A 24968-nucleotide genomic window follows, 5' to 3' on the forward strand; every position below is an offset into this window, starting at 1 on the left:
CATGTTAAAATATTAATCGGGTTTAACAGGCCGGTCAAAAAAAAAAAGCCGTTACTAAACCGGAGACACGTATTATTATTTCTTCTGGAAAGCCGCCGACAAGAATCACTGGCATGACCCAAAAAAATCAAAATCAAACCAATAGTCTCTACACGCAACTTTCTTTAAAATCCAAAAAATCAATATCTCGATCCATTGAAACCGCGAAGACCCAGAACCCGAAATCGAAAAACCCATAAATCGAAAGTGAAAAAATGGAGCCTTTGATGGAAGATGCAGAGTACAGTGTCAGGGAAGTCGTTTTGCCGTCGTTGATCCCGGTGGTGCCGGAGCCGGAGCTAGAGAGAGAGAGCGGAGAGAGAAGAAGAGGGAGAGACGTAATCTTAGCCGTTGATCATGGTCCCAACAGCAAACACGCCTTTGATTGGGCTCTCGTTCATTTCTGTCGCCTCGCAGATACTCTTCACCTTGTCCACGCCGTCTCAAGTTCGTCGTTCTCCCTAATTCCACATCCTCGCTTTTGAATCGTAGATAGTTTCGTTTTCCGTATTCATTTGCAGTTCCAGATCTCAAATCGGAGATTTTCTTCTAAGGCTGGTTTTTTAATTTTCCTCATAGGTGTTAAGAACGACGTTGTGTACGAGACGAGCCAGGCCCTGATGGAGAAACTCGCTGTTGAGGCGTTTCAAGTTGCCATGGTAACCACTCTCTCTTTTGTGTTGCCTTATAATGTTTGGAGAAGAAACTGTTTCTTGATTGCAAAGTTAGGGTCTTAGAATCTCCAATACAATCAGGTGGCTATAGTTACAAACAGTATGTAAATATGTAATATTGGAGCTTAGAAGCGAAATTTCAGGAGAATCTTATGTATCTGTTGTCGCATTTGCTATCAACTACGTAAGTGCAAAATATCTGGTGCGTTTTGTGTGAAGACATTGTGATTTAAGCTTGATACTGAATTGTTATGTTTAGGTGAAGAGTGTGGCTCGTGTTGTTGAAGGCGAGGCTGGTAGTGTAATCTGCAAGGAAGCAGAGAGAGTGAAGCCAGCGGCTGTAATTATGGGTACACGAGGACGGAGCTTAGTAAGAAGGTTAGATATTATTAAAGATGACTAATATACTAGCTGTGATCTAAATGTCTTGATGTTTCTTGCTTTCTTGATTCGATGATTAACCTTTTGGATTATGCAGTATGCTACAGGGGAGCGTAAGCGAGTATTGTTTCCACAATTGCAAATCCGCTCCCGTCATAATCGTTCCAGGGAAAGGTAACATTACTATATACAATCAATCATCGTAAACTCGAGTGATTTTCAAAGTCGTTTGCATTAAACGTAAACCTACATGTGTTGTAAATGCAGAAGCTGGAGATGAATCGATTGTAGATTGGACACAATCAGGAGATCCAAAACCTTGAAGAAAAAGATTTAAAGTCTTTGTACAAGTGTTTCCACGAACAAAGGCTGTTTGTTTGTTTATCTTTCTCTGTAGTTAAAGTCTTTGTTTCGTCATGTTCGTATCTCTTTGGGGTTCTTCTTCTTCTTCATCTGTGTGTGCGTGTATGTGTTCTGATTTGGGTTTTGTAGTTTCAACTTTTCCAGTTTGTGTATAAAAACACTTGCTCAAGAATGAAGTTATCATCATTTTATGTGTGTACGAATAATCGAACTGTGAGATTAGTCTTGCAAATTCATCCAGGAACCTTCTTCTCTGTTTCCACCAGAAATTATTAATTTACATTTTCGATCTGAAATTTGAGGGAAATCATTATTGGTGCTCTGTTCTGAAATGTTCTTTTAGGCATTTAATCGAGCACTTGGCGTTTCCTTGTGAACGGAGACAAGTTTTCAAGCATGGCGGAATTCGGAGAGCTCGAAGCTCAAGATGGTGTTAGAATGCCATGGAACATTATCCCCGTTGGAACGAAGAAGGAACAATCGATCGACTCCGAAATCCCAGTTTCCGCCATTTACACACCTCTCAAACCTCTTCGCTCCTCCACCGATCACTCCTTTCTTCTCCCTTACTCTCCTCTCCGTTGCCGGACTTGTCGCTCCGTCTTAAACCCTTACTCCGTCGTCGATTTCTCTGCTTGCATTTGGGGTTGTCCTTTCTGCTTCAATCGCAATCCCTTCCCGTCGAGTTACTCCTCAATCGCCGATAACAATCTCCCTCCTGAGCTTTTTCCTCACTGCACAACCGTCGAGTATCTCTGCGATTCCTTCTCTTCTCCTTCTCCTCCTGTTTTCCTGTTCGTCGTTGACACTTGCCTGATCTCTGAAGAGCTCGATTTCCTCAAATCGTCTCTCTTCCAAGCTCTGGATCTCCTCCCCGATACATCCATCGTCGGCCTCATTACTTTCGATTCGTTAGTCCGCGTCTACGAGCTCGGATTCACACACTGCACCAAATCCTACTTCTTCCATGGAAACAAAGACTGTACCAAAGATCAGCTCTTGGATCAGTTGAGTTTCTTCGTCAAGAACCCTAAACCTTCTTCCGGTGTCATCGCCGGTGCTCGAGATGGTCTATCCTCCGACGACATTTCACGGTTTCTGTTACCAGCCTCCGATTGCCAGTTTACTCTTCACGCTGTCCGTAAATTTCACTGCCTTTTGACTAATCTTCTCTTAACTTCAACTTTGTGTGTACTGTTCATTAGCTAACTTCAGTTGCTTCCTGTTTTTAGGTTCTTGAGGAGCTGGGAAACAATCCTTGGCCCGTTGCAGCTGATCACCGTCCTGCCAGGTGCACCGGTGTTGCCCTCCGTATCGCTGCTGGTCTCTTAGGAGCTTGCTTTCCTGGCTCTGCTGCTAGAATCATGGCTTTTATAGGTGGACCTTCCACTCAAGGCCCTGGAGCTGTAAGTCCCTTCTCCTTTCATTATTCTCTGTTGGAATCTTGGTGCTAGCTGATGATCTTCCTATGAGTGGTTCTGCTAGATTGTATCTCGGGAGCTTTCTGAACCAATTCGTTCTCATAAGGACATTGATAAAGATTCTGCTCCATATTATCACAAAGCTGTAGATTTCTATGAGACGCTTGCGAAGCAACTTGTTCATCAAGGCCATATTCTTGATGTTTTTGCGAGTTCTGTTGATCAGGTGATTTGGATGGAGAAGTTGGTTCGTAGTGTCTTTCTTGTTTCGTAGCTACGTTTTTAATTTGTTCTGTGCATCGCTAGGTTGGCATTGCTGAGCTAAAAGTTGCAGTTGAGCAGACTGGTGGGTGTGTGGTGCTTGCTGAAAGTTTTGGCCATTCGGTATTTAGGGATTCTCTTAAGCGGGTATTTCAGTCAGGTGAAAATGATCTAGGCTTGTCCTCATGGTAATGGCTTACCTAACTTTCATGTATGTTTTCTTTATCGACGATGAACAATTTCTTGTCTGCTATGTTCATCTTTAGTGAGTTGTTTCTAATAATTTGTTTCTTTCTTACAGTGGTATATTTGAAATCAACTGCTCAAAGGATGTCAAAGTTCAGGGAATTATTGGCCCTTGCGCATCTCTCGAAAAGGTATCATTCAAAAGTGTGAAGGAGTCTATTTTTCCTTGAGCTCTTTGTGATCAATAACTTTACTTTCTGATGATCGTTTCCAGAAAGGACCGTTATGCTCTGACACTGGCATCGGTCAGGGGCACACAAGCGCCTGGAAGATGTGTGGACTTGATAAAAACACTTCCATATGTTTGGTTTTTGAAATTGCCAAAAGGGAGACCACTGATGTCGTTTTGCAGTCGCAGAGCAATCAGTTTTACTTCCAGTTTTTAACATAGTAAGGGATTTGTAATTTTTGCATCTAGATTCATTGTATCAAGCTATAGATGGAGAGGTGGGCACACTTTGTGATAACAACAATCATGTTTCTGCAGTTATCAGCACTCAACTGGTCAAACAAGACTCAGAGTTACAACTCTTTCAAGAAGATGGGTAATGGGAACTGCAAGCTTACAGGCGAGTTTCGAGTCGTATGTTGAGAATATATTGTCTTAAATAGATAAGTCCTGGATGAAATTGGGATAGTATGATCAGTGGTTGTGTTAATATTGATGAGGACTGAGTTGCTACGCCATGTAAGATTGTGAAACTTTATGGCTTATTTCAAAATATGTTCTTGTCAAGCGAATTAGTATCCATTCTAGATAGTGATAAGCCATGTTTGAGAAATCTTCCGTGGTTTTGTACATGGCTAGACTGATCCTGTTTCTATTTGCATTAAACTATGGACTCTTAACTATTCCTCCAAAATTGCTTTGTGAAGTATAGGAGTTGGCTAATGGTTTTGACCAAGAAGCAGCTGCCGTAGTCATGGCACGACTTATTTCTTTCAAAATGGAGACTCAGGTACTCGTTGCTAGTTAGATTTCTTAAGCTGAATATCTGCTAGTTAGAACATATCATAATTTAGTGTTGCTTAGGTTTCTTACTTCATCTTTAACAGCCTGAGTTTAATCCCCAAAGGTGGGCCGATAAAGCTTTGATAAATCTATGCTCACGGTTCGGAGATTACCAAAAGGGCAATCCATCTTCATTTAGCGTACCTTCTCAGTTATCGATTTTCCCGCAGTTTGTGTTTCACTTGCGTCGATCTCAGTTTGTCCAGGTACTTGTTTTCACTGTCCATTTATGCATGTGAGACTTAAGGTTATTGGAACAATCTCTAACTCGAATTGAATTCTATCTTTTTTTGGGGTAACTTTGGCTTTCCATGTTGTAGGTCTTTAACAACAGCCCGGACGAGACGGCATATTTTCGAATGATTTTGAACAGAGAGAACGTTTCTAACTCAATCGTGATGATTCAACCTTCACTGGTTTCATTCTCATTCCATTCACCACCAGAACCAATTCTACTTGATGTGTCAGCCATTGCAGCTGACAGAATCCTACTGTTGGATTCATACTTCACACTCGTAATATTTCACGGTGTTACAATCGCCCAATGGCGAAAAGCTGGATACCAAAATCAACCTGAACACCAGGTATTATCTCATCCATCATCTGGAAAAAGAAGATGATAAAAGTTGGTGAAAGTCTGATTTTCAAGAAACTTGTCTTCTCTGTGTCAGGCATTTGTGCATCTGTTACAGTCACCTCGTGACTGTGCAGACACAATTATCAACGAAAGGTTTCCCACACCACGTACTGTCATATGCGATCAGTATGGTTCACAGGTACAATCTTCAAATTTGCTCATTCTTCTATTTTCCGACCAGATTCAGCAAAAAATCCTGGGCTACGTTAGAGTTTCCGCTAGATTGGATGTAGTAACTGATCCTGAGTAGTAAAAGCAGCTCATGTTTTTCTTCTTCAGTACAAAAGAGATATTGATTGATTGCTTGCTAATGTTGTAATTGGTTCTTGCGCTTGCTTCTTGCAGGCTCGTTTTCTTCTAGCAAAACTGAATCCTTGTGATGGCAATGCTCCTTTTTCCGGGGAGAGTAATGTTTTCACAGATGATGTTAGCTTGTCTGTGTTTCTTGATCATCTTAGACGACTTATTGTGCAGTAAGAGCCTCTTTATTCGTACAGATTGTTTTGTATGTTTTTTAATAGAGATAGAAAAATATTTGTATAAACAGAAAAAAAAAAAAAAAACCTTATCGAAAGGTAAGGGGTCAAAATTGAATTCAGAACAATGTTAACTTGATATGCATATGTACATACATTTCAATACGACGATTACGTCAGGGTAGTTTTGTACATGCAAAAACTCAAGGGGTCAAAACTTGAAGAAAAAAAGTTGGAAGAAACGGTCCGATCAGACTGGGCCTTGGCCCACTATATAGAGACCTTCCGTTGAACTGAAAGGAAAACGCAGCGTTTAATGACTTGATCGCCAAGTTCGCTTTGCGTGTTGTACCCGCAGGTGATTTTTACCGGAAAAGGTGTATATATATATATACACACATCAGCTCTCAGCTTGCAGAGAAAGGAAATTGCAAAGAGAGTTTGCAGAGAAAGCAAATAGATAGAAGAAGAAGAAGCGAAAGAGAAACACAACCAACGATTCAGGTACATTCTTAGTTTCCATTCTCTTCATTAAATTTCTCTCTAGTTGTGATCAAGAGAGGAGTAATTACTGATACTAGCTAGTTGTTGTTTACGAATTATCTGAATCATCATCAAAGTACTATGTTTTGATTAGTCCCGAGTTGTGTTTTGGATTTGCGTTAAATTGAAAGATTGTACTCTGTGAGGAATTTGGTCGAACATTTAGTGGGTATCATGCTTATAGCAATCGTTGTGTAACTGCGTTTATCTTTGGATTTGCTTTCGCTTCTATTGAACAATGATGTTTTCTGGGTTTCACTTTTAAGTAAATGTTTCTTTTCTTCTTCAGGAGGTTGATTGAACACTACACCTGTTAAATTTTGGTTGTTGAGTACTCAATTGGCCTTTGGTTTTTTAATATTTTTGATATTTTTGATAAGTGATGTTTGTGAGATTTTAGGGTTAGCAAAATGTATATTCTTTGCTCTTGAGGCTTTTTGGTCTTCATGATTTCAGATTTTCTTTGTGTTAAGAGACTTCTTTGTTTGTTTGTTTTAGGAAGAAGAACAAATGGATACTCAGAGCATTAAAACCGAAAACCAGCCAAAACCTGCAGTTTCGACATCTTGCAGGAAGCATGTGAAGGATGATAATGCAACTTTCCTTGCAAACCTCAAGGAACACTTCAACGAATTTGTCAATGCCTCAATGGATGAACACAAGACTTGCTTCAAAAACACCATGGACAAGGTTTTTTTTCTCAAATTCTCTCTTATCTCCTCAGACTCACATTCTTTGTCATATTCATCTATCACATTAACGATCTTATGAATATCTGTCTAATGCTATTGGTTATTTTTTAGTGTTAAACTGTCTCTTAAACGTATCTTGTTCCTTTGTCTAGATAATGGGGAGGTCGAATGCAGTTGAAGAGAAGAAGGTTGAGTCTACGGAAGTCAAGATTCAGGCGCCTCTTCAGGCAGCAGATTCATCTTAAAAGTTCTCAACTTGTAGTTGGCTTTTAACCAAAAAAAAAAAAAATTAATCCTATTTTTCTTGTTTAACATTAGAAGTTGCAGAACAAGTTTCTATGATGTGCAAAAAATATCTTCAAGTGTTTGGGTGTTAATAATATCTTCGTAAAACCCCGCTTTTTGGTTTTTTTTTTTATTTTTTATTTTTTTGACTTCTTGATTGCCAATCTTAAATCATAAAGGCAATGGCATGAAGAACTATCTTATACTTGTTGCACTTTTAAAATTAGACTAGATTTTATTTTGTTTTAATCAAAATTTATAATTTAGTTTATGTTTTCTTTATAAATATAATTTTTTAATAAGTGATGTAAAAAAAATTTGTGTTTAGATATATATTATTTTAAGTATTATTATGACCACCATGATCATAAAAACATAATTTTAACCCAGTTATTTTATTAATCAAAAAGTGACCATTATTATAAAAATATATTTCTAACTCGTTCATTTTATTAATCTGAAAAAGGATTATGAAACCATAATTCTAACCCGCCCGTTTATACTATTTTAGAATAGAAATATTTACTAATTTTAAAATAATTTTCTCTTAATATCTTGCATGCTTTGATAACCTAACCCGAATAAAACCATAATTATAAAACTTATCCTATCAAATTATTATATAATATTAATATTTATCTATTTTTAATATGTGAAATTTTAATCTGATAGAATATGATTAAAAAATATAATAAAATATTTATCAATTATATATGTTATTCGGAAAATCTTACTTAAATTTCAAATGTTAAACTAAATCTAACCTATATTTAAGGAAGTCTATTTAAATTAATATCTATAGATTATAGATATATCCTATATTTAAGAAAATTTTTAGTTATTTAAATTAATATTTAATTTTCGGAATTAAATTTATATATATAAAAATATTTTTTTAAAAAAAAATTTTTGGAAACAAACGATAAAAGTGTTTCTGTTTTAATATAATAGATAAATATGTATGTTTAATTCTCTATATTTTACAAACATGCATACAGTAATACCCAGACATACGTATATCGCCGTGGACACAAATTCGTCTATACGTACGATACCGTATAGTATCTGCGTTTCATAATTGCACCACGTGACCTACTTTGTCGAGTTCGCGCTCATTTTTTAATACAAAAACGATAAGTATTTGAAAATTCCTAAATTTAAATAAGAAAAGCTAAACACTCGATCGATTATGCAAGGTCGCGATCAGAATTGCAGATATTTCGAGGTGAGTTCGTCTCGTCTCGTGACCAAACCAATTATCAACATTTACATTGAATAAAAAATACGATATTTTCTAAGAACCTTAAATAGAGATTGGTTGGTTTGGTTCGTAAACTTCGAGAATTACTTCTTGTCCGATTCTGATGTCTTCTCCATTATTGGATTCTCCGTAATCTATATTTTATTGGCTTATGACCTTTGGATTATTCCACAATGAAGAAAGAACCAACATATAGTGATTGGATTGATTGATTCGTTGATTTCGAGGTTATTTTTTCTCCTCATGATCCGTGACCTTTAATCCTTGGAATTTATTATTCGTTTCTGCATATTCATTAATAGACAATGGGATTTTTCCATTAAGAAAAACCAATAAAAATACAGATTGTTTTTTTGGTGGATTCGAGAGGGCCATTTTCTCCTAGCTAGATAGTAACTTCTAAGCTTGCGTGGGAAACATGAGAAATAGCAATACAAAAACTTTAATTCGTCAGACTTTTGTTGAAACACTGACAAGAACACAAACTGATGATCTGCGTGATTCTCATTTTTTATTTTTGACCACCATACGTTTTGGTGCTTGTTGTTTCACTGCAACCTCATGCTTCTCATCCTGCAAAAACAAGTTAAGAGATTTGAGAATCTTGTTTATTTGCATGTCGAAGGAATGTAAAAGAGAAAATCATTGAAATTGTAGAAAGCTCTGTATTTTTTTGTTTGGTTTCTTGATGAGGGTTTAGGGTTTAGTTTAATTTTGTTTCTGGAAGTTTCTTGGGCAAGATGTGGGAATCATGACTTAATGATATTTAGATACCGTAATACTAAGAGAAGAAAGTATAACAAGGAATGATTCTAGGCATCTTTTTGTGGGGGCTTTTCAATGGTTATTTCAAAGCCTGAGAAGAAAACACTTGGCAGATTTAGAGACTCCCATTGTTTAACATGAGAATCTTTGTAAAGTATACAGCTTTATTTTGAAACAGACATGCCCTTCTTTTTTCTTTTTATGTTTGATTTGGTCTGTCTTGTCATGATATACAAATATCTTCATAGTGGGCTATTATATATGGATAACCAAAGCTGATTAATTATAATTAGCATAAAAATGTGTGTTAAACAATACCTCTTTTCCTCATCACGCAGCCTGCCTTTGGTGCTGCCTCCATTACTTTTGTAGTCAGGGAATGGTACGTGTCCATTCTCAATGCTCTCGATGTCACGCACGAGAAGGTCATATTGTCTCTTAGCTTCTTCCGGTGTTTTGCCACCAACAGCTCTAGCAACATTGTACCAACGGTCAGGGGTGTCTTGGTCATAGGTTGCTAGAGCACGCTCAAAGGCTTTGTTCTGCTTAACAGTCCATGAGCCAGAGCCATAAGAAGACATTGTGTTTGATGCCATTGTGGGAAAAAAAGAAGAGTGTTTCTTTTGTGTAATAACTTATAAGAAATGATGGTATGTTGCACAGATGTCGCAGAGTCCTTGCTCTTTATAAAGCGAGGTTGAGGTGGGGTATAGTGCCAGTTGTTAAAGATATCTTTGCTTGTCCAAAACAGATTGAATTTTTTAAGTCTTTTGTGGAGAATATTATCAAAAATTGTGGAGATCAGTATCAAAGATCCAAACTAATTACCCCTCAATCCACATTTGGCATATGATGCCCGATCGGTAGAGATATTTTTTTCCTATAAATGTTATAACTAATATGTTTACTTTTCTTTCCAATTAGTGTACTTATGATGTCATTCTCTAGATTAAGCTTGTAGTCAAAATTTTGGCCCTTTAACAAAACAAAACAAAACAAAAAATAGTCAGAAGAAACAGTTTAGGTGATGTATCAAAAAGTCTCTCTACCTTTGATAGTTTTGGTCATCTACTTCTTGGAACAGTCTGGTCTCTAGTCACAGAACAAAGCTCACGTACCGTGCCTGTAAGACGAGGAAAGTTTTAAGTCTTGGATAAAAGTTAGGGACAAGTCTCTGTTAACAGATGATTTTCACTGACTTATTAAGATTTTTGAAACATTGTGAGGATTAATTTGCATCCACAAAAACAAAACAAAAAAGTGGGCTTTACATATATTCTTCTTGAAGGAAAGTGGGGGCATGCAGAGCCATTACCTCGGGATACTCTCTGTCCTGAACACACCATATCAAGCTGTATAGATCTTCCGTACAATCAGTAGATATTTTTGTGTTTAAGAGAAAAAGGTCAACATTGTTTACCTACCTTATTTGTTTTATTTTCTTGGCCTGTTGGGTCCATCTCCTTGAAGTTAGGCAACTGTGTTTTTCTTGGTCATATGTTTTATAAATGTGATTCTTGGTCGTTAATTTGTTAAATATTCACCTATTTTCTTGCTGGATATTTAAATTTGTTTTCTGTTCTTTGGTGAATTTGGGGAGGAAGAAAATATTTACAGCTGCCTAACTCTTGCTGTGATTTGATAATATTTTTTTAGCTGTAACATTGTTGTTGTTGTTGTTGTTGGTTGTGGTGGTGAAATTGTATCCACTCTTTATGAGAGCCCATTATGATAATGGTTTGTTGTCGTATTATCAGCACTTTTGTTTCAAAATGATCAGTTAATTACCTTGTTTGGTAAGAATCCAGGCTTGGGATGGGCAAAAATATTTTTGTCCTGAAACTAAATTAGGATGCTTAACTAGGCCAGATTGTTTCATTGCTTGTTTTTAATGTTCTTTTACAACCTAAAAAAGTCACATCAAATAATGCTTAATTTATTAATAGGAGTATGGTCAGCAAAAAACAAAAAATTATAAATGGTCCATTTGTCGTTTAATTTTAACTCAGGAAGGATAGCATTTGTTTCATTCTTGAAAGATTTGTAGATTTTCCTTTCTTGCAACACAGGTTGTTCATATATGATCCGCTTTTGATTTTAAGTCAAAACATAGTTTTTCTTGGGTAAAAAAGTCAAAATATAGTTGATCCATTGGTTTAGAGTCTCAATCTTATCCTCTCTCGGAAATAGGTGCTATGGGAGATGGAAGAACATAATTTAATTTGCTCTCTTTCTGGATATATGTCAATATAAGCCCTTATAACATCTTTTCTTTTTGTGTATCAAAAATATCCACGTTTATATTTTGATATCTAGTTATGATTATCTAAGTTTCATGGTAGGCGCGAAACTTCTTAAAGGAAAACTTTAAACCGGAAAGAAATCTTAATAACAATGAGGCTTTTTTGTCACAATATATTCCAAAGATAATATTTTGCAAGTTGCCAAGAAATTCTGCAAGTAGGCATTGCACTACTGATATTCTCATTGTCACTATTCTTCAAAACCGACTCTCTTGCCTAGGTATTAAAATGGTAAACGAAATACATTAATTTGGACCTCAGCTTTTGGTAAATTCTTTAGCTGTAAAAAAAAAAGGGATACTTGTGAGTGAAGGTAACAGAAAAATGGTCAATTGGTTGTTTTGAGAAAGATGCATATTCTGCTTCTTACTTTCTCAGTATGAATAGTTACATCAGTAAAGATTTGAGGGTTTTATTCTTATATCTCAAATCTTGATTTTCACATCTCTTGATGTAGATACCAGCCCCAGTGATCATTGCTGAGAATTTACCCGGAGTAGCTTACAAGGAATCTGAATGAAAGGAAGGTAAAGATAGAGAATAAGCATTATTTCTTTTATTTGTTACAAAGTTTATGTTGAAATCTGGAATCCTTATCCCCAATCTAGCAAAAAAAAAAACAAGAAGTATTCTTATTCCTCTCCAAGTGGTTTGCTCCTTTTGCAACTTGGAGAACCCGAACATGCATGAAGTAATCACTTGTTCCTTTATAATGGAAGTTTCTGTAGCTCAGTTTGGGAAGTGTGTTCTAAAGTATCATTACACAAAACTTCAGGAACTTTCAACCTAGTGGTAGTGGTGAGATATTATTATCACCAAAAGAATGATCCCTTTACAAATTCGGATTCGGACAAACTTTACATAAAAGAAGGAAATGGCATTTTATCGCCAGAAATCCAAATAGAGCATTCCCATTGAAGGAAATAGTATCTATATAAACACAAGCCTGGTCCTAAACGGCCACAGTAGCATGTAATATTATATAGTAACGTAGAGATCTTTGCTGTACCTGTTTTTTGTTGTTTATTGGGAATCTTTGAATAAAGAACTTACGAAAATGGAGAATCTCCATGATCAGGGGTTTTCCATTGGTTAACAAGAGAATATACAGACCCGGACAAATGTTAATCTTTGCTTTTGAACAATTGATGCTAATCTTCGTCTTATATCTATCTGAGACAGGGTAAGTGGAAGCATGCATTATTAACAGCAGAGAATTGTGTTCTTGTGTTGCTTTTTTTTTTTTTTATCAGTAAACTGTTATTATTCGTGTTGATTTTCTGTTACCAAAAATTAGTAGCAATCTAGTACTGTTCATCAAAGTTTATAGAATAATTTGTTGCTGTTGCTGAACTCATCATACCTTTGTTCTATGTTTGATCTTGTATTTGCAGCGTAGTGCCGTAGACTCAATTTCTACTAAGCCCAAAGACCACAAAGAAAATGGTTCTCTTCTTTTGCTCTGTTTACCATAAGTTTTACAACACTAAACTCATTACTATAATTGAATCCTTTTTTATGTAATCTATAATCTATCTGTAATCTATCTGTAATCTATCTAATCTTCAAAGCCTATAGAAATCCAGGTTTCTTTTGTCCACTTAAGACGTCTATGTGTGACCAAACACATGTGTGATCCACCCTGCCCTCTAATTACAAGTATCAACTACTAGACCATAAATACTTTACTTATTACCATAGGTTACAAGTTTCAACTATTAGACCACAAATACTTGGCTATTACAAGGCTTGTAAATTAGAGGGCGGGACGTAAACTCTCAACGTTAAATTGCAATATTTGGATGATTACAAAAATACATTGACTATATTCTATATATGTTTCACTCTTATTCATGTAGTAAAGCTGCCTTTCAGTTCTTCTGAACTAATGCAATAAAGCAAACTTATACTGTATATATAAGATTTTTTTTAGTTAAAAAAATATCCAGCAGAACAATATGAATCTAAATGTTGTTAAACTATAAATTAACACGCACAATGTGAAGGGTAATATTTTTTAAAATGTTTTTAAATTTAATTTCAATTTTTTGTTAAATTAAAATTAGTGGTAAAAATCTTTTAATAAAAAATATAAATAAAAAAATTGGTGACAAATAGATAACAATATATATGTAAATATCACACAACCGATATTTACTTGTATATATATCTATCGAATATGAGTTTGAATTAGTTTTGTTATGCAGTTTAATTATTAGTAGTTTTAAATATGAAAGTGATATGATGTTAATATATATATATACTTATACACATACCAACATAGATTAGAATATATATATCCATAAAATAAAAATTTAATTTTGAATATTTTATTAGAGATCAAACTATCATATTTAATTAATGAATTCTATAACATGTGTTATATTATCTAAATGGACAAATCCATCTACTTAATTTATTTTGCAATATACTAAAATATTTTGAAAATATATTTCAAGTTTTTTTATATAAAAATAATTGAATTGTTTTTCAAAAATGATACTAATTAATTATGACAATGCAAATGAAAAATATTTTAAAAAGTATATAAATAGATTTTATATATATATTGATTATTATTTAAATAATAGAGTATATTTTAATATTTTAATAAGTAAAGAAACTAAATATATTATTGATTTATATCTATATATATTCAAAATAACTGTAAACTCTATATTTAACGATCTCTTACAGAAGAATATTTTAATTGAGCTTTCAATATTTATAAAGTTTATTTGTGTAATACTTTATAACTAAAAGTTTATTTAGATAATATCTTATGAATAAATGTTTATTTATGTAAAATATTTTGTAATATTTTATAAATAAATGTTTATTTATGTAAATGTCTACTCAAATAATAATATAGAGATATTTTTATTTTTGTATGATCATATCTATTCTATTAAAATAGAAGCACATTTAGTGCTTGTATCCAAATACTCATAAAGTTTTTTTTATAATATTTATTTTATTTTTATATTTAATTTCCGAAAATTAGTTATTAATTTAGAGATTTTTATATTTCCTAAAATCTAGGTCATCTTTAATTTAAATTTCAAATTATTAGAAATTTAATTAAATTTAGTTACAAAATTTGCATTCAAATTAATTTAAATTCAAAAAATTCAAAAAAAAATTATAATTAAATTTTATTACGAAAATTTAGATAATAATTTTAATACTTTAAAATTTCTTAAATACAGGAGAAATTTAATTTAAATTTTTAATTTAAATTTTTAATTTAAATAATATTTTTATAAAAATGCATAATAAATAAATATTTTATCATAATCAATTGGTCTAAAATATCAAATATTTGAGATTAATAAATATTTATATTATACAATAATATGATCGAGCTGATTAGAGTTATATATATATATATATATATAAAAATATATTTAAGGTCCATGAGTTAATTTATTAAAACATGTAAGATATTAAGATGATTTGAGACAATTAAACTAACAGGTTAGCGAGTTTTTATATATATATATATACATATATATATATATATTAATAGCGCAAATAATAAATAAATATCTTAGTATATTTTTTCATAATCAATTGGTCCAAATATTCTATATTAGTAAATATTTATAGGGTTATAAAATTATAATTATAATCTTATATGGGTTAGTTTGTCAAAATATATAAGATATTAAAAATGATTTAAGACAACTAAACGGATGGATTAGCAAATTCATAGATATATAGATTTTATGTGTAAATCTAAATTCACATAATAACAAAGTTTATAATTAACATTAGATCAATGTATACTTAATTAACGCATACTCTTATTCTACTAATATACAAATTTTACTGTTTAAAATTAAAATATGATAATAATATTTTGATTTAAAAAATAAATAACAAAAAAATTATATATAAACAAAAAAGATAAATGCAACTTATATTAGAAATAAAAAATAAAACATTCTCGTGCGGACGCACGAGGTTAAAATCTAATTTATTTTGTTTATAGATAAAAATAGTTAAAATATATTTTATGATGGAGAGTAATTAACTAATTATCAACATAACATGTGCTCCGGTTGTGAAACCCTAGATTATGTAAATTTATGCGAAATTCTTATGGGCCCTCTCGTCTTGGACATGTGACTAGCCCAGCGAGTTGCACTTAAAACCCCACCAAAAATTCATTTCGTTCCAAGAAAAATACATAGGGACTTTGTTAGTATACATTACAAAACCAACACAACAACCAGTCACTTTTATTTTATTTTCTTTTCCTAACTAGTCACTTGAAAAAAACAAAATGGTTGGTTGTAACTTTGTTCTTCTCCAAAATTCTATTACCACTTCCACTTGAAAAAAACAAAATAGTCCACTACTTTGTTGTTTCACAAATTGACCCTTCTATCAGTGAACGGATATTTAATAGACTATGTTATTTTGTCTGTCTAGACTCCAACGCTTTTTTGGTATTTGCAAATTTTTATTTATGATTCCGTAAATTTAGATGCCAACTTCAGATAAAGTATAGGGCCGAAAACGATTTACGCCGCTCCTGCTTGAATAGAAAATGCTTTCTTTTGTTTCCAATTAGTAATTTAGTAGTAGTGTTTGACCTCTTTACTTTTTAGCGTTGTATAGTTTAGTTCATCTATAGAACTTCTCTAGAGCCTCCAATCTCTTAAGGATATTTTTAGTGTAGCTTCAAAATTTATTTGTATAAAATAAACAGTTGCAAACAAAACGCGATAAAAGTGAGCAGTGGTGGATAAAAAACTAATCGATCAAGTAAAGCAACTTGAGCGTTTCAACAGGCCGACTATATTCCCGAATAATTCGAATTCTGATGTTAATGATTTTCGTCGATTTACTTGGGATTATTCAAAATTACGACATAAATGTATAACTGGATAAGAAATTGGCCAAGAAGTAATGAGCGAACGAAAGTGATTTAACATTACGTTTCCAGATATCAGATACCTAATCACGAACTGTCACATCCAAAATAGCAAAACCAGAAACAGAGAACCAAAGATACCACAACCAGAAACCATAAGCAGAACCAGAACCAGAGAACAGTCACAATCTCAAATCCTAATCTAATTACCAACCACCACCACCTCCGCCGCTTCCTCCATAACCACCACCTTCACCACCTCCGTATCCACCACCCTCGCGTCTGCCACCACCGTAGCTTCCGCCGCCACCACCTCCTCTTGAGGAGTATCCACCTCCACCACCAGAGTAACCACCCTCGCGTCTTCCGCCGCCACCTCCGTATCCACCGCCACCACCTCCGTAGCCACCGCCGCCGCTGCGGTATCCACCGCCACCACCACCACGGCCGCCTCCGCCACCGCTTCCACGTGACTGAGCCTCGTTCACAGTGATGCTGCGACCATCGAGCTCCTGTCCGTTCATTCCCTCAATGGCGTCTTTCATGGATTTCTCATCCTTGAAAGTGACGAATCCGAATCCCCTCGATCTTCCAGTCTCACGATCGTTAATGATCTGGAAACATAAAAACGAAACAGATCAGCCAAATAATCCAACACAGACGGACACACAAATCGAGCCAAAAAATTTCAAAAAGAAAACGATCGATCTCCGGGCTCATAAAAGCAGGAAGATGAACGTACCGATTGGGAAAAACAAGTAACAGAGTAACAAAGAACGAGAGAGAGAGCATGCATAGTAACAGTAATTCGAATCAAGTAACAGAGAAACACAGATCGGAACAGATCCGTCGAGGATCAGAATCATCGGAATCCCGGAGAGTCCGATCTCTGCGTGTAACGGACCTTGGAATCAATAACGTCGCCGTACTGAGAGAAGGCAGTCTCGAGAGCTCTGTCATCAGTGGCCCAAGCTAGGCCTCCAACGAAGCACCGGAACTCGACATCTGCGGACGCCATTGAATGAGAGAAATGATAGAGAAGATCTAAAAAAAGAGAAGTGGAGAGATCTGAGTGATGAGTGAGGGAGACGAAGAATCTCTTTATAATGGGGCTGAGATATTTAACCAAGGTTAGATATTTTCTAGGGTTAGAGTCGGTTTTTAATGAAATTTGGTTTAACTATGGTTAAGCGTGTGGTTTAAAATGGTGGTGGTTGGAGACACCTCACGTGACACTTTTTTGGATTAATGCGCAAATGGAAAGACGATGCAGGAAAAGATATTTTTTCTTTCCGCTTGTTCCAAGAAAAATATCTAGTCAGGTAGAAATATCTGCTAAATGAAATGACAAGTTTACCCCGTAAGTCTCATCTCGTATTCAGATCACTGAGCCGACTGACACTGGGCCGGAAATTTATTTTTGGACATAAGAGAAAAACCTAATTGGGTCAGAATCTTAGCCCAGAATTAATATTAGGCCGAAAATAAACTCAAAATATATATATTTGAAAAAAACAATTGTTGACAGTGGGTTTGAACCCACGCCCTTTCGGACAGGAACCTTAATCCTGCGCCTTAGACCAACTCGGCCATATCAACTTTGATGTTTTGTTATAGTAAATCTTCTTTTTTTTTTAATTTCCCCTTATTGTTGAACCTGAGACATTATTCCCCTTTAATTCTTCTGAAGAATCTGAAGAATCAAAACTCGAAAGTCTTTCCCAAACCAAGCTTCTGAAAGTTCATTCCCTTAATGTGATATATGTCTTCTTGGGTACAATAATCAAAAGGAACACTTTGATTTTAATATCAAACGAAAATAGAGCATGCTATGATTAAGAAGCAAGTCTTCAGAGGTGCATGCATTGACCCAAAATTTAGATTTGAATCCCATTATTATTTTCAATCTAGTAAAACTAACTTCTGAATTTGTTTGGCTCATGCAAAAATCTATCATATTTCTAATATTCACATGGAAGACTAGGGTTTTAACTATTAAGTATCGATTATCTTCTAAATTATCAGTCTCGAATTAATAAAATTCCTCTTCATTCCTTAAAAATATATCATTTATATGGAATTTATTTATATACATTCCTTTTGTTCCTCATAAAATACACTATTTATAAAAAAAAAATTTTTTACACACTATTCCTTATCATTTTTTTATTTTTAGGAAATTATAGAACAAAAATATTCATAACCAAATTTAACAAAAAACAATAAGATATTATGTATCTTCATTCCCTTCCTATTCATTCCTATTATGTTTTTATAATTGCCAATTAAAGTCTAAAGTATTAACTATTTAAGTATCGATTATCTTCTAAACTACCAGTCCGAACTATAAAATTATTTCACTCATAGAGACATGTTTGAAACAATTTATATATTACACTATTGTACTTACATAAACATGGATCTACATGTTTGATTCTCTTATTAAAAAAACATGGTATTTCTCCCTCAGATTGGAGTTTTGTCGGGATAATGTCATCTTCTTTAGGTGGTTTGCCTTCTTTAACATGTAAATCGCCGCTTCTTTCTCTGCTTCTGTTCCTTGGTACCCAATCCACTCAACTGTTTCGAGACCCGACACAAAACATTCAGGAACACAACACGGTTGCTCCCACTGAGCTTCGAAATCTCTGAACATGCCGCAGTTTAACTGAACATACCAACAAAAAAAAACGGCATGTGACCTTTACATGTTGGAATCGGTAATTGTTTATAAAGAAGTTGGAATTACCGGCCTAAAGATTTGTTACAAGGGATAATCAAGATCGTTATTCGTTACAGTTCTTATAAATAGCTGTGTTCAAATTGTAATGTCACACGGCTTGCTTTCTCTATCACAGGCCAGGAGTCAAGACTTTGGATTGTAATAGACGTACCTGACTTGTATATTGAGAAGATTGTACTACATTGATAATAATTTGGTATATATAGACTATCCCCATGAAGATGGTCGAGCAAAACGAATTGGCTTACTTTAACTGGTTGTTATGATCTCATGGATAGCCATTACAAAGACCAAGAAGCTTTAGACAATTATTCTACAAAACGTTTTATTTATATCGAAGTCCTCTTCTCAAACTGTTTAAAAAGCCTGGGGAACGGGCAAGACACTTCAGAAGTACAGGGTCCTGCCTGGAGGAGCCTCTTCCACAGTCAAGAATCGAGAACCACGATTATTTCTGTGAGACTCTTCCACATGGATGTATTTACCATCAATCTCAATGCCTTCCATCATCAAAACAGCATATCTCATCGATTCCTCCTCTTTAAAAGTAACAAAACCATGTCGTATCGATTTTCCTGTCCCAGGACGGCAAATGATCTACGAATACATAGAAAATCATGAAAAAACAATCAAAGCCGACACTTAATCGTGAATTGTCAGATATCAAAATGATTAATATACAGAAACAACAACAAAAAAAAAGTAAACAAATATACAGTAACCAAATCCTAATTAAAGTAGACCTCGCAATCTGTAACATCGCCAAACATGCAAAATGCTCTTGCAAGACGAGTTGCATCAGTATCGCGGTTCAGATTATGAACAAAGCAAACAAACCCTTTCGGACCGTGTAATGGCATCTCTCATCGATTTCTCGTCCTCAAAAGTAACAAAACCAAATCTTCTCGATGTTCCATTCATAAACGTGATCTTTTGGAAACAAATTAAGATAAACGGTACAGATCAGTAAAAAGAGTATCTGACAAAATGTTCATGCACAAACGTAAAATAATAACTAAATGTTCAAGGCGTGACTGACTTCAGATTTGATAACGTTGCCAAACTTTGAAAAGACTCTCTTCAGATCATTTGCATCCGTTTCTCTGTCCACCGAGAACTAAGCACCTGAACTCAGAATCTGCTGAAGCCATTTGAAAAAAAAAAAACGACTAATCAGGGTTTCTATGTAGAATAAGGAGAAACTTGTAAAAAAATGTTGTGAGAAGTTGAATTCAATTTATAGAAAAGGGGAGAGGATTAGGGTTTTGGATTTTTTTTTAATATGTTAATTACGATTTAATCTTTAAATTTGACCCCAAAAAAAATGAATTACAGTTACGGTGAGTTTTATGATAGAGGAGAGGAAACTGTTTAGCAAATCGTGGAATCGTGGATTTTGATGAGATAATATAGGATTTTTAAAATGATAGTTTTTGGTTTTTAACGTTTAAATTATTTTTTTACTCAACCACATGTCACCATGTCATTGGTGAAGTGACTCGTGATTATGTATAATAAAGATATTAGATTTTAACCCCGTGCGTCCGCACGAGAATGTTTGATTTTTTATTTCTAATATAAGTTGCATTTATCATTTTTGTTTAGATATAATTTATTTTTGTTATTTATTTTTTTTAATCAAAAAATTGTTATTATATTTTAATTTTAAACAGTAAAATTTGTATATTAGTAGAATAAGAGTATATGTTAATTAAGTATACATTGATCTAATGTTAATTATAAACTTTGTTATTATGTAAATTTAGATTTACACATAAACAATCTATATATCTATGAATTTGTTAATCCATCCGTTTAGTTGTCTTAAATCATTTTTAATAACTTACATGTTTTGACAAACTAACCCGTATAAGACTATAATTATAATTGTATAACCCTATAAATATTTACTAATATGGAATATTTGGACCAATTGATTATGAAAATATATAAAAAGATATTTATTTACTATTTGTGCTATTAAAAAAAAAAAATATATATATTAACCTGTTAGTTTAATTGTCTCAAATCATCTTAATATCTTACATGTTTTAATAAATTAACTCATGAACCTTAAATATATATATATATATATATATAACTCTAATAAGCTCGATCATATTATTGTATAATAGAAATATTTATTAATCTCAAATATTTAATATTTTAGATTGATTGTTTATGATAAAATACGATAAAATATTTATTTACTATGCATTTTTATAAAAATATTATTTAAATTTAAATTTTAAAATTAAATCTTTTCTGTTTTTAAGAAATTATAAAGTACTAAAATTACTATCTAAATTTTGTAATAAAATTTAATTATATTTTTTTGAATTTTTTGAATTTAAATTAAATTGAACGCAAATTTTTGTAACTAAATTTAATTAAATTGAAATTTAAATTAAAGATGACCTAGATTTTAGAAAATCTAAAAATATCTAAACTAATAACTAATTTTCGGAAATTAAATATAAAAATAAAATAAAATATTATAAAAAAAACTTTGGAAGTGTTTGGATGCAAGTACTAAATGTGCTTCTGTTTTAATAGAATAGATAGATGCATGGACAATCTTTTTTCTTAAAGCTCTCTATGTGTTATACATAATTTCCTTGGTATCTCAGATGATCAAGATCTAACAATTCGTACTACGATAGAAGAAAATGATCCCATATCTCTTAGCCGTTTCATTTTTATTGTGCGTGATATCCCCACTCTTTACAGTATCAAATTAACAAAAAGTTACTATAAAAGACTAGTTTGCAACTTGTACCGTACAAGTTGTACGTCACGTTTAGAGACGTTTGACTCAATTTCATAGCTTTCTCGATTGCTGTGAACTTCTTAATGTTAACTTGTGAACCAGAATCAGGTTATTGAACCTAAACCAAGATTTATATGAACCCGTAATTGTTAATATAGAAGTTGGAATCGGTCTAAAGTTTTGTTACAGGGAATAATTAATGAAGAGATCGTTATTCGTTAACAATTCTTATAATTAAATAGCGTTGTCACATCACATAAATAATCTTCTAATAAATAATTAATACTTGATTCAAAGCACCACGTCCCAAACAATCACATAGTGATATATTATAAAGGGGAGCCTAGAAGCTTATTATATAATTCTATTATATATATATATCTTATGAAACATTGTCAAATATATATATATATATCTTATGAAACTTGGGTTCATGCCTTCTTCTTCTTTGGACCAACACCGTGACGACGACAACTTTTGCGAGACGAGTAAGCCTGTTCCACAGTTATGGTTGTGTATGGCGGGGCGAGCTTATGAGTACCGTTCATTCCGTTAATAGCATCCCTCATGGATTTCTCGTCTTTGAAAGTAACAAATCCATATGCCATTGAATGATCTTCATCATACTCAGATGGATAAACGACCTATGAAACAATGACTAACATAATTCAGAATAATTGTTATAAAAAAAAAAATCAATACGTCGCCTAACTGGATTTATTAATGAAAAAAAAATGAAAAAACCAACATAAGTTCCTATAACGTCGCCAAACCGAGAAAACGCATTCTTGCGAACATAGCACTTGTATTCAACATCTTCGGACGCCATTTTTGAAAGATGCAGATTGATGAGGACAATTTATATAAAAGATTATTTATGTGGTTATAAATGCTATCGAATCTAAAAACTTTTAGAAACAAGCGTCTTTTTTCTTTCTTTGAAACTAGTTTTCCCTAGTTCCCAAACTTTCTAGATATTTTATCTAAATCTCAGTGTTTTTTTTTTTTCTGGTACAACTAAAATGTGAAAACCATTACTAGTAAATTGATTTTATTGGAAAGTAGGAGTATATGTTTCCAATAAAAGTCAATTTGTTTTCTTGCTTAAGCTGTTAGTTTCAGTTTATACTCCCTCCATTTCACAAAGAGTGTCATTTTGACACTTTATGTTTGTTTCAAAAAGAATGTCGTTTTAGAATTTCAATGTAATTTTTAACATAAAATATCATTTTTAACCTCAATAAATTCAGAAAATTAATTATAAATATGATTCCAAAAGTCATTTTCTACAAATTAATAAGGGTATAAAAGACTTTTTATCTTATTTCTTAATTTGTGTGAAGATTGTCAGAACGACACTCTTTGTGAAACGGAGGGAGTACTATTTTTTACCTACCACAACAATTCAATAATATCACTCAAAATTTCTCAGTGATTTGCTTATGAAATGCACTATTGAATGATGATGAATACAAAATTCTAACGAAACTCTTGTTGAAATGCATCTTTACATTATAAAGGTGCACTAAGCTACTAACGAAACTCTTGTCTCACTATTGCTACTTTTTTCTGTTAATTTGCATTTGGATATATAATTCCTCTGGACATCTGCAAGTGAGCACAGTTAGATAAACACAAAACGCTAATGTGCTTCTACTATATTTAAATCTTGGTTTAGAGATGAGTAGTTACTCTGGGAGCGAAACAAACCGGTTTAGTTATAACCTGCGGTTGTCATTAGGCTTGAATTTTTCAGGAATTGGGACGGGAATTGACAGGTAAAGGATGGGAATTGAAATTTTGGGAATCTGAATATATTACCCAAAATATTCCCACAAAATAACGAGAGGGAAATTTACGGGTATGGGATGGAAACGGGAAATTCGAAAATCAAAACACACTATCCATACAATCCCAAAATAAAATATAATCAGGAAAAGGACGGGAAAGGAACAGGAAAGGGACGGGAAAAATTTCGGATAATTCGGATAATTAAACTAAAATCAATTTTGTTTTTTTTTTTTAAATTATTATTTGTTAATAAATTGGAAAAATCATTATTTATTATAAAAAAAATTTCAGTTAACCAAAATCTCTAAAATTTCACTTTATATAATTACCCAACGGGAAGTTCGGGTAATCCCATTCCCGTCCCTACCCTTTTCCTTACCCATTCAAATATTATTTTCAAACCCAAATGGGAAATTACAATTTCCCTTTTTCGAAAAGTTTGGGAATTTCGGGACGGATACGTTTCGGGACGGGTTACCCTTCCCGAAAAATTCAGGCTTAGTTGTGACCTTGTGCGTAATATAGATACTCACTTTTTACAGTATCAAATTAACAAAAATTATACTAAAAGCCTAGTTTGCAACTAATATCGACTTTGGCTCAAGAACAGGATTTAATAAAACTCTCTTTTATTAAATTTTAGGAAACTCTCTCAAAACCTAAAGATCCAAAACACAAAACTCATAAGTTATTAACGACGACCCTACGACTGCGGAAAATCAGTCGCCAAAATGTCGCTAAATAGTGATTGCGAATGTCGTCACTTCTTAGTCGCTATCTAACGACGGATTAGCGACTAATATGTAGTCACGATTAATCAGTCGCTAAAACGTCGATAAAGTTGCAACTAATTTGCGACATATGCGGCGAGTCGGTATTATTTAACACGTGTAATACGTTTTAGGGTGGTTGTACCGGTTTTTCGCGACGAACCGTTGGCAGTCGCAATATAGTGACAAAACAGTCGCATATTAGTCGCAAAATTTTCTATATATTGAGATCCCATCTACGTTCCACTTCATTAGTATGCTTGCTATCATTTTGGTAGTTACTTTATAAAATTCCTTTAGCTGTAAGAAATATTTCTTACAAAAAAGGTGAAAAAAGAGTTAAGAAAAAAAAAACTCTTATAATAGAAAGAGAGTTATAATTTTAATTATAATAATTTTAGAGCTTGGATGTATAACCGAATCGATGAAAAGACGGGTAATTTTTCGAATGCGTTTATAGAAGGAGTGGAGCAATTCATGAATTTTGCAAATAATCAGACTATAACACAAAGCAATTGTGGTAAATTTTTCTGCCCTTGTAGTGTATGCAATAAAACAAGTTTTTGTTGGGGAGTAAGATTTGGAATCATCTATACAGTAAAGGGTTCATGCCAGATTATTATGTTTGGTATAAGCATAGGGAAGAAATAACT

At 33.3% G+C, this 24968-nt stretch overlaps 6 protein-coding genes and 1 non-coding gene across 8 annotated transcripts; 3 read left to right on the forward strand and 4 right to left on the reverse strand.

The window, feature by feature from the left end:
* The first annotated feature begins 110 nt into the window (after window positions 1-110).
* On the forward strand, window positions 111-1649 carry LOC18022139 (universal stress protein PHOS32). Its single transcript, XM_006404554.2, has 5 exons — window positions 111-486; window positions 619-698; window positions 973-1091; window positions 1192-1268; window positions 1362-1649. The coding sequence occupies exons 1-5, from the start codon at window positions 255-257 to the stop codon at window positions 1415-1417; spliced, it is 564 nt and encodes a 187-aa protein (XP_006404617.1). The 5' UTR covers window positions 111-254; the 3' UTR covers window positions 1418-1649.
* Window positions 1650-1853: 204 nt separating this feature from the next.
* Window positions 1854-5883, forward strand: LOC18022140 (protein transport protein SEC23). Its single transcript, XM_006404555.2, has 13 exons — window positions 1854-2594; window positions 2690-2863; window positions 2943-3104; window positions 3185-3327; window positions 3441-3516; window positions 3600-3775; window positions 3873-3954; window positions 4267-4344; window positions 4442-4603; window positions 4718-4981; window positions 5069-5173; window positions 5380-5507; window positions 5869-5883. Exons 1-13 carry the CDS (start codon window positions 1854-1856, stop codon window positions 5870-5872), a joined length of 2295 nt encoding a protein of 764 aa, XP_006404618.1. The 3' UTR covers window positions 5873-5883.
* Window positions 5884-6185: 302 nt separating this feature from the next.
* Window positions 6186-7253, forward strand: LOC18022141. The gene is made up of 3 exons (XM_024158530.1): window positions 6186-6218; window positions 6552-6743; window positions 6898-7253. Exons 2-3 carry the CDS (start codon window positions 6564-6566, stop codon window positions 6988-6990), a joined length of 273 nt encoding a protein of 90 aa, XP_024014298.1. The 5' UTR covers window positions 6186-6218; window positions 6552-6563; the 3' UTR covers window positions 6991-7253.
* Window positions 7254-8547: 1294 nt separating this feature from the next.
* LOC18022142 (protein RADIALIS-like 2) lies at window positions 8548-9715 on the reverse strand. Its single transcript, XM_006404557.2, has 2 exons — window positions 9375-9715; window positions 8548-8864 (listed from the first exon to the last, which is right to left on the reverse strand). The coding sequence occupies exons 1-2, from the start codon at window positions 9650-9652 to the stop codon at window positions 8840-8842; spliced, it is 303 nt and encodes a 100-aa protein (XP_006404620.1). The 5' UTR covers window positions 9653-9715; the 3' UTR covers window positions 8548-8839.
* A 6562-nt stretch (window positions 9716-16277) lies between these two features.
* On the reverse strand, window positions 16278-17374 carry LOC18022143 (glycine-rich RNA-binding protein 7). 2 transcript variants are annotated; one of them, XM_024158109.1, is made up of 2 exons: window positions 16984-17374; window positions 16278-16855 (listed from the first exon to the last, which is right to left on the reverse strand). In XM_024158109.1, exons 1-2 carry the CDS (start codon window positions 17035-17037, stop codon window positions 16448-16450), a joined length of 462 nt encoding a protein of 153 aa, XP_024013877.1. In that variant the 5' UTR covers window positions 17038-17374; the 3' UTR covers window positions 16278-16447. The 2 variants fall into 2 exon arrangements, with proteins under 2 accessions (XP_024013877.1, XP_024013876.1); XM_024158108.1 differs by having other exon boundaries at window positions 17146-17361.
* A 386-nt stretch (window positions 17375-17760) lies between these two features.
* Window positions 17761-17840, reverse strand: TRNAL-AAG. Its single transcript has one exon. It is a non-coding gene; the product is annotated as a tRNA-Leu (tRNA).
* Window positions 17841-22185: 4345 nt separating this feature from the next.
* On the reverse strand, window positions 22186-22583 carry LOC112088176 (glycine-rich RNA-binding protein GRP2A-like). Its single transcript, XM_024158455.1, has 2 exons — window positions 22503-22583; window positions 22186-22398 (listed from the first exon to the last, which is right to left on the reverse strand). Exons 1-2 carry the CDS (start codon window positions 22581-22583, stop codon window positions 22186-22188), a joined length of 294 nt encoding a protein of 97 aa, XP_024014223.1.
* Between the last annotated feature and the right edge of the window lie 2385 nt (window positions 22584-24968).

This window comes from Eutrema salsugineum, unplaced genomic scaffold (assembly GCF_000478725.1).
Source record: "Eutrema salsugineum unplaced genomic scaffold, Eutsalg1_0 scaffold_15, whole genome shotgun sequence".
In the NCBI taxonomy this organism is placed as follows: Eukaryota; Viridiplantae; Streptophyta; class Magnoliopsida; order Brassicales; family Brassicaceae; genus Eutrema; species Eutrema salsugineum.

What these genes read in the sequence shown, in the direction of transcription:
- LOC18022139 (XM_006404554.2), top strand. Translation starts at nt 255, where the DNA reads ATGGAGCCTTTGATGGAAGATGCAGAGTACAGTGTCAGGGAAGTCGTT. An exon ending in GGACGGAGCTTAGTAAGAAG is followed by an intron (nt 1,092 to 1,191) that starts GTTAGATATTAT and finishes TGGATTATGCAG; the next exon opens with TATGCTACAGGGGAGCGTAA. An exon ending in CATAATCGTTCCAGGGAAAG is followed by an intron (nt 1,269 to 1,361) that starts GTAACATTACTA and finishes TTGTAAATGCAG; the next exon opens with AAGCTGGAGATGAATCGATT.
- LOC18022141 (XM_024158530.1), top strand. Translation starts at nt 6,564, where the DNA reads ATGGATACTCAGAGCATTAAAACCGAAAACCAGCCAAAACCTGCAGTT. An exon ending in TCAAAAACACCATGGACAAG is followed by an intron (nt 6,744 to 6,897) that starts GTTTTTTTTCTC and finishes TCCTTTGTCTAG; the next exon opens with ATAATGGGGAGGTCGAATGC.
- LOC18022143 (XM_024158108.1), bottom strand. Translation starts at nt 17,259, where the DNA reads ATGGCGTCCGCAGATGTCGAGTTCCGGTGCTTCGTTGGAGGCCTAGCT. An exon ending in GCGACGTTATTGATTCCAAG is followed by an intron (nt 16,856 to 17,145) that starts GTCCGTTACACG and finishes TTATGTTTCCAG; the next exon opens with ATCATTAACGATCGTGAGAC.
- LOC112088176 (XM_024158455.1), bottom strand. Translation starts at nt 22,583, where the DNA reads ATGGCGTCCGAAGATGTTGAATACAAGTGCTATGTTCGCAAGAATGCG. An exon ending in GCGACGTTATAGGAACTTAT is followed by an intron (nt 22,399 to 22,502) that starts GTTGGTTTTTTC and finishes ATTGTTTCATAG; the next exon opens with GTCGTTTATCCATCTGAGTA.
- LOC18022142 (XM_006404557.2), bottom strand. Translation starts at nt 9,652, where the DNA reads ATGGCATCAAACACAATGTCTTCTTATGGCTCTGGCTCATGGACTGTT. An exon ending in CTGCGTGATGAGGAAAAGAG is followed by an intron (nt 8,865 to 9,374) that starts GTATTGTTTAAC and finishes TTGTTTTTGCAG; the next exon opens with GATGAGAAGCATGAGGTTGC.
- LOC18022140 (XM_006404555.2), top strand. Translation starts at nt 1,854, where the DNA reads ATGGCGGAATTCGGAGAGCTCGAAGCTCAAGATGGTGTTAGAATGCCA. An exon ending in GATCTAGGCTTGTCCTCATG is followed by an intron (nt 3,328 to 3,440) that starts GTAATGGCTTAC and finishes TCTTTCTTACAG; the next exon opens with TGGTATATTTGAAATCAACT. An exon ending in TACTTCCAGTTTTTAACATA is followed by an intron (nt 3,776 to 3,872) that starts GTAAGGGATTTG and finishes ATGTTTCTGCAG; the next exon opens with TTATCAGCACTCAACTGGTC.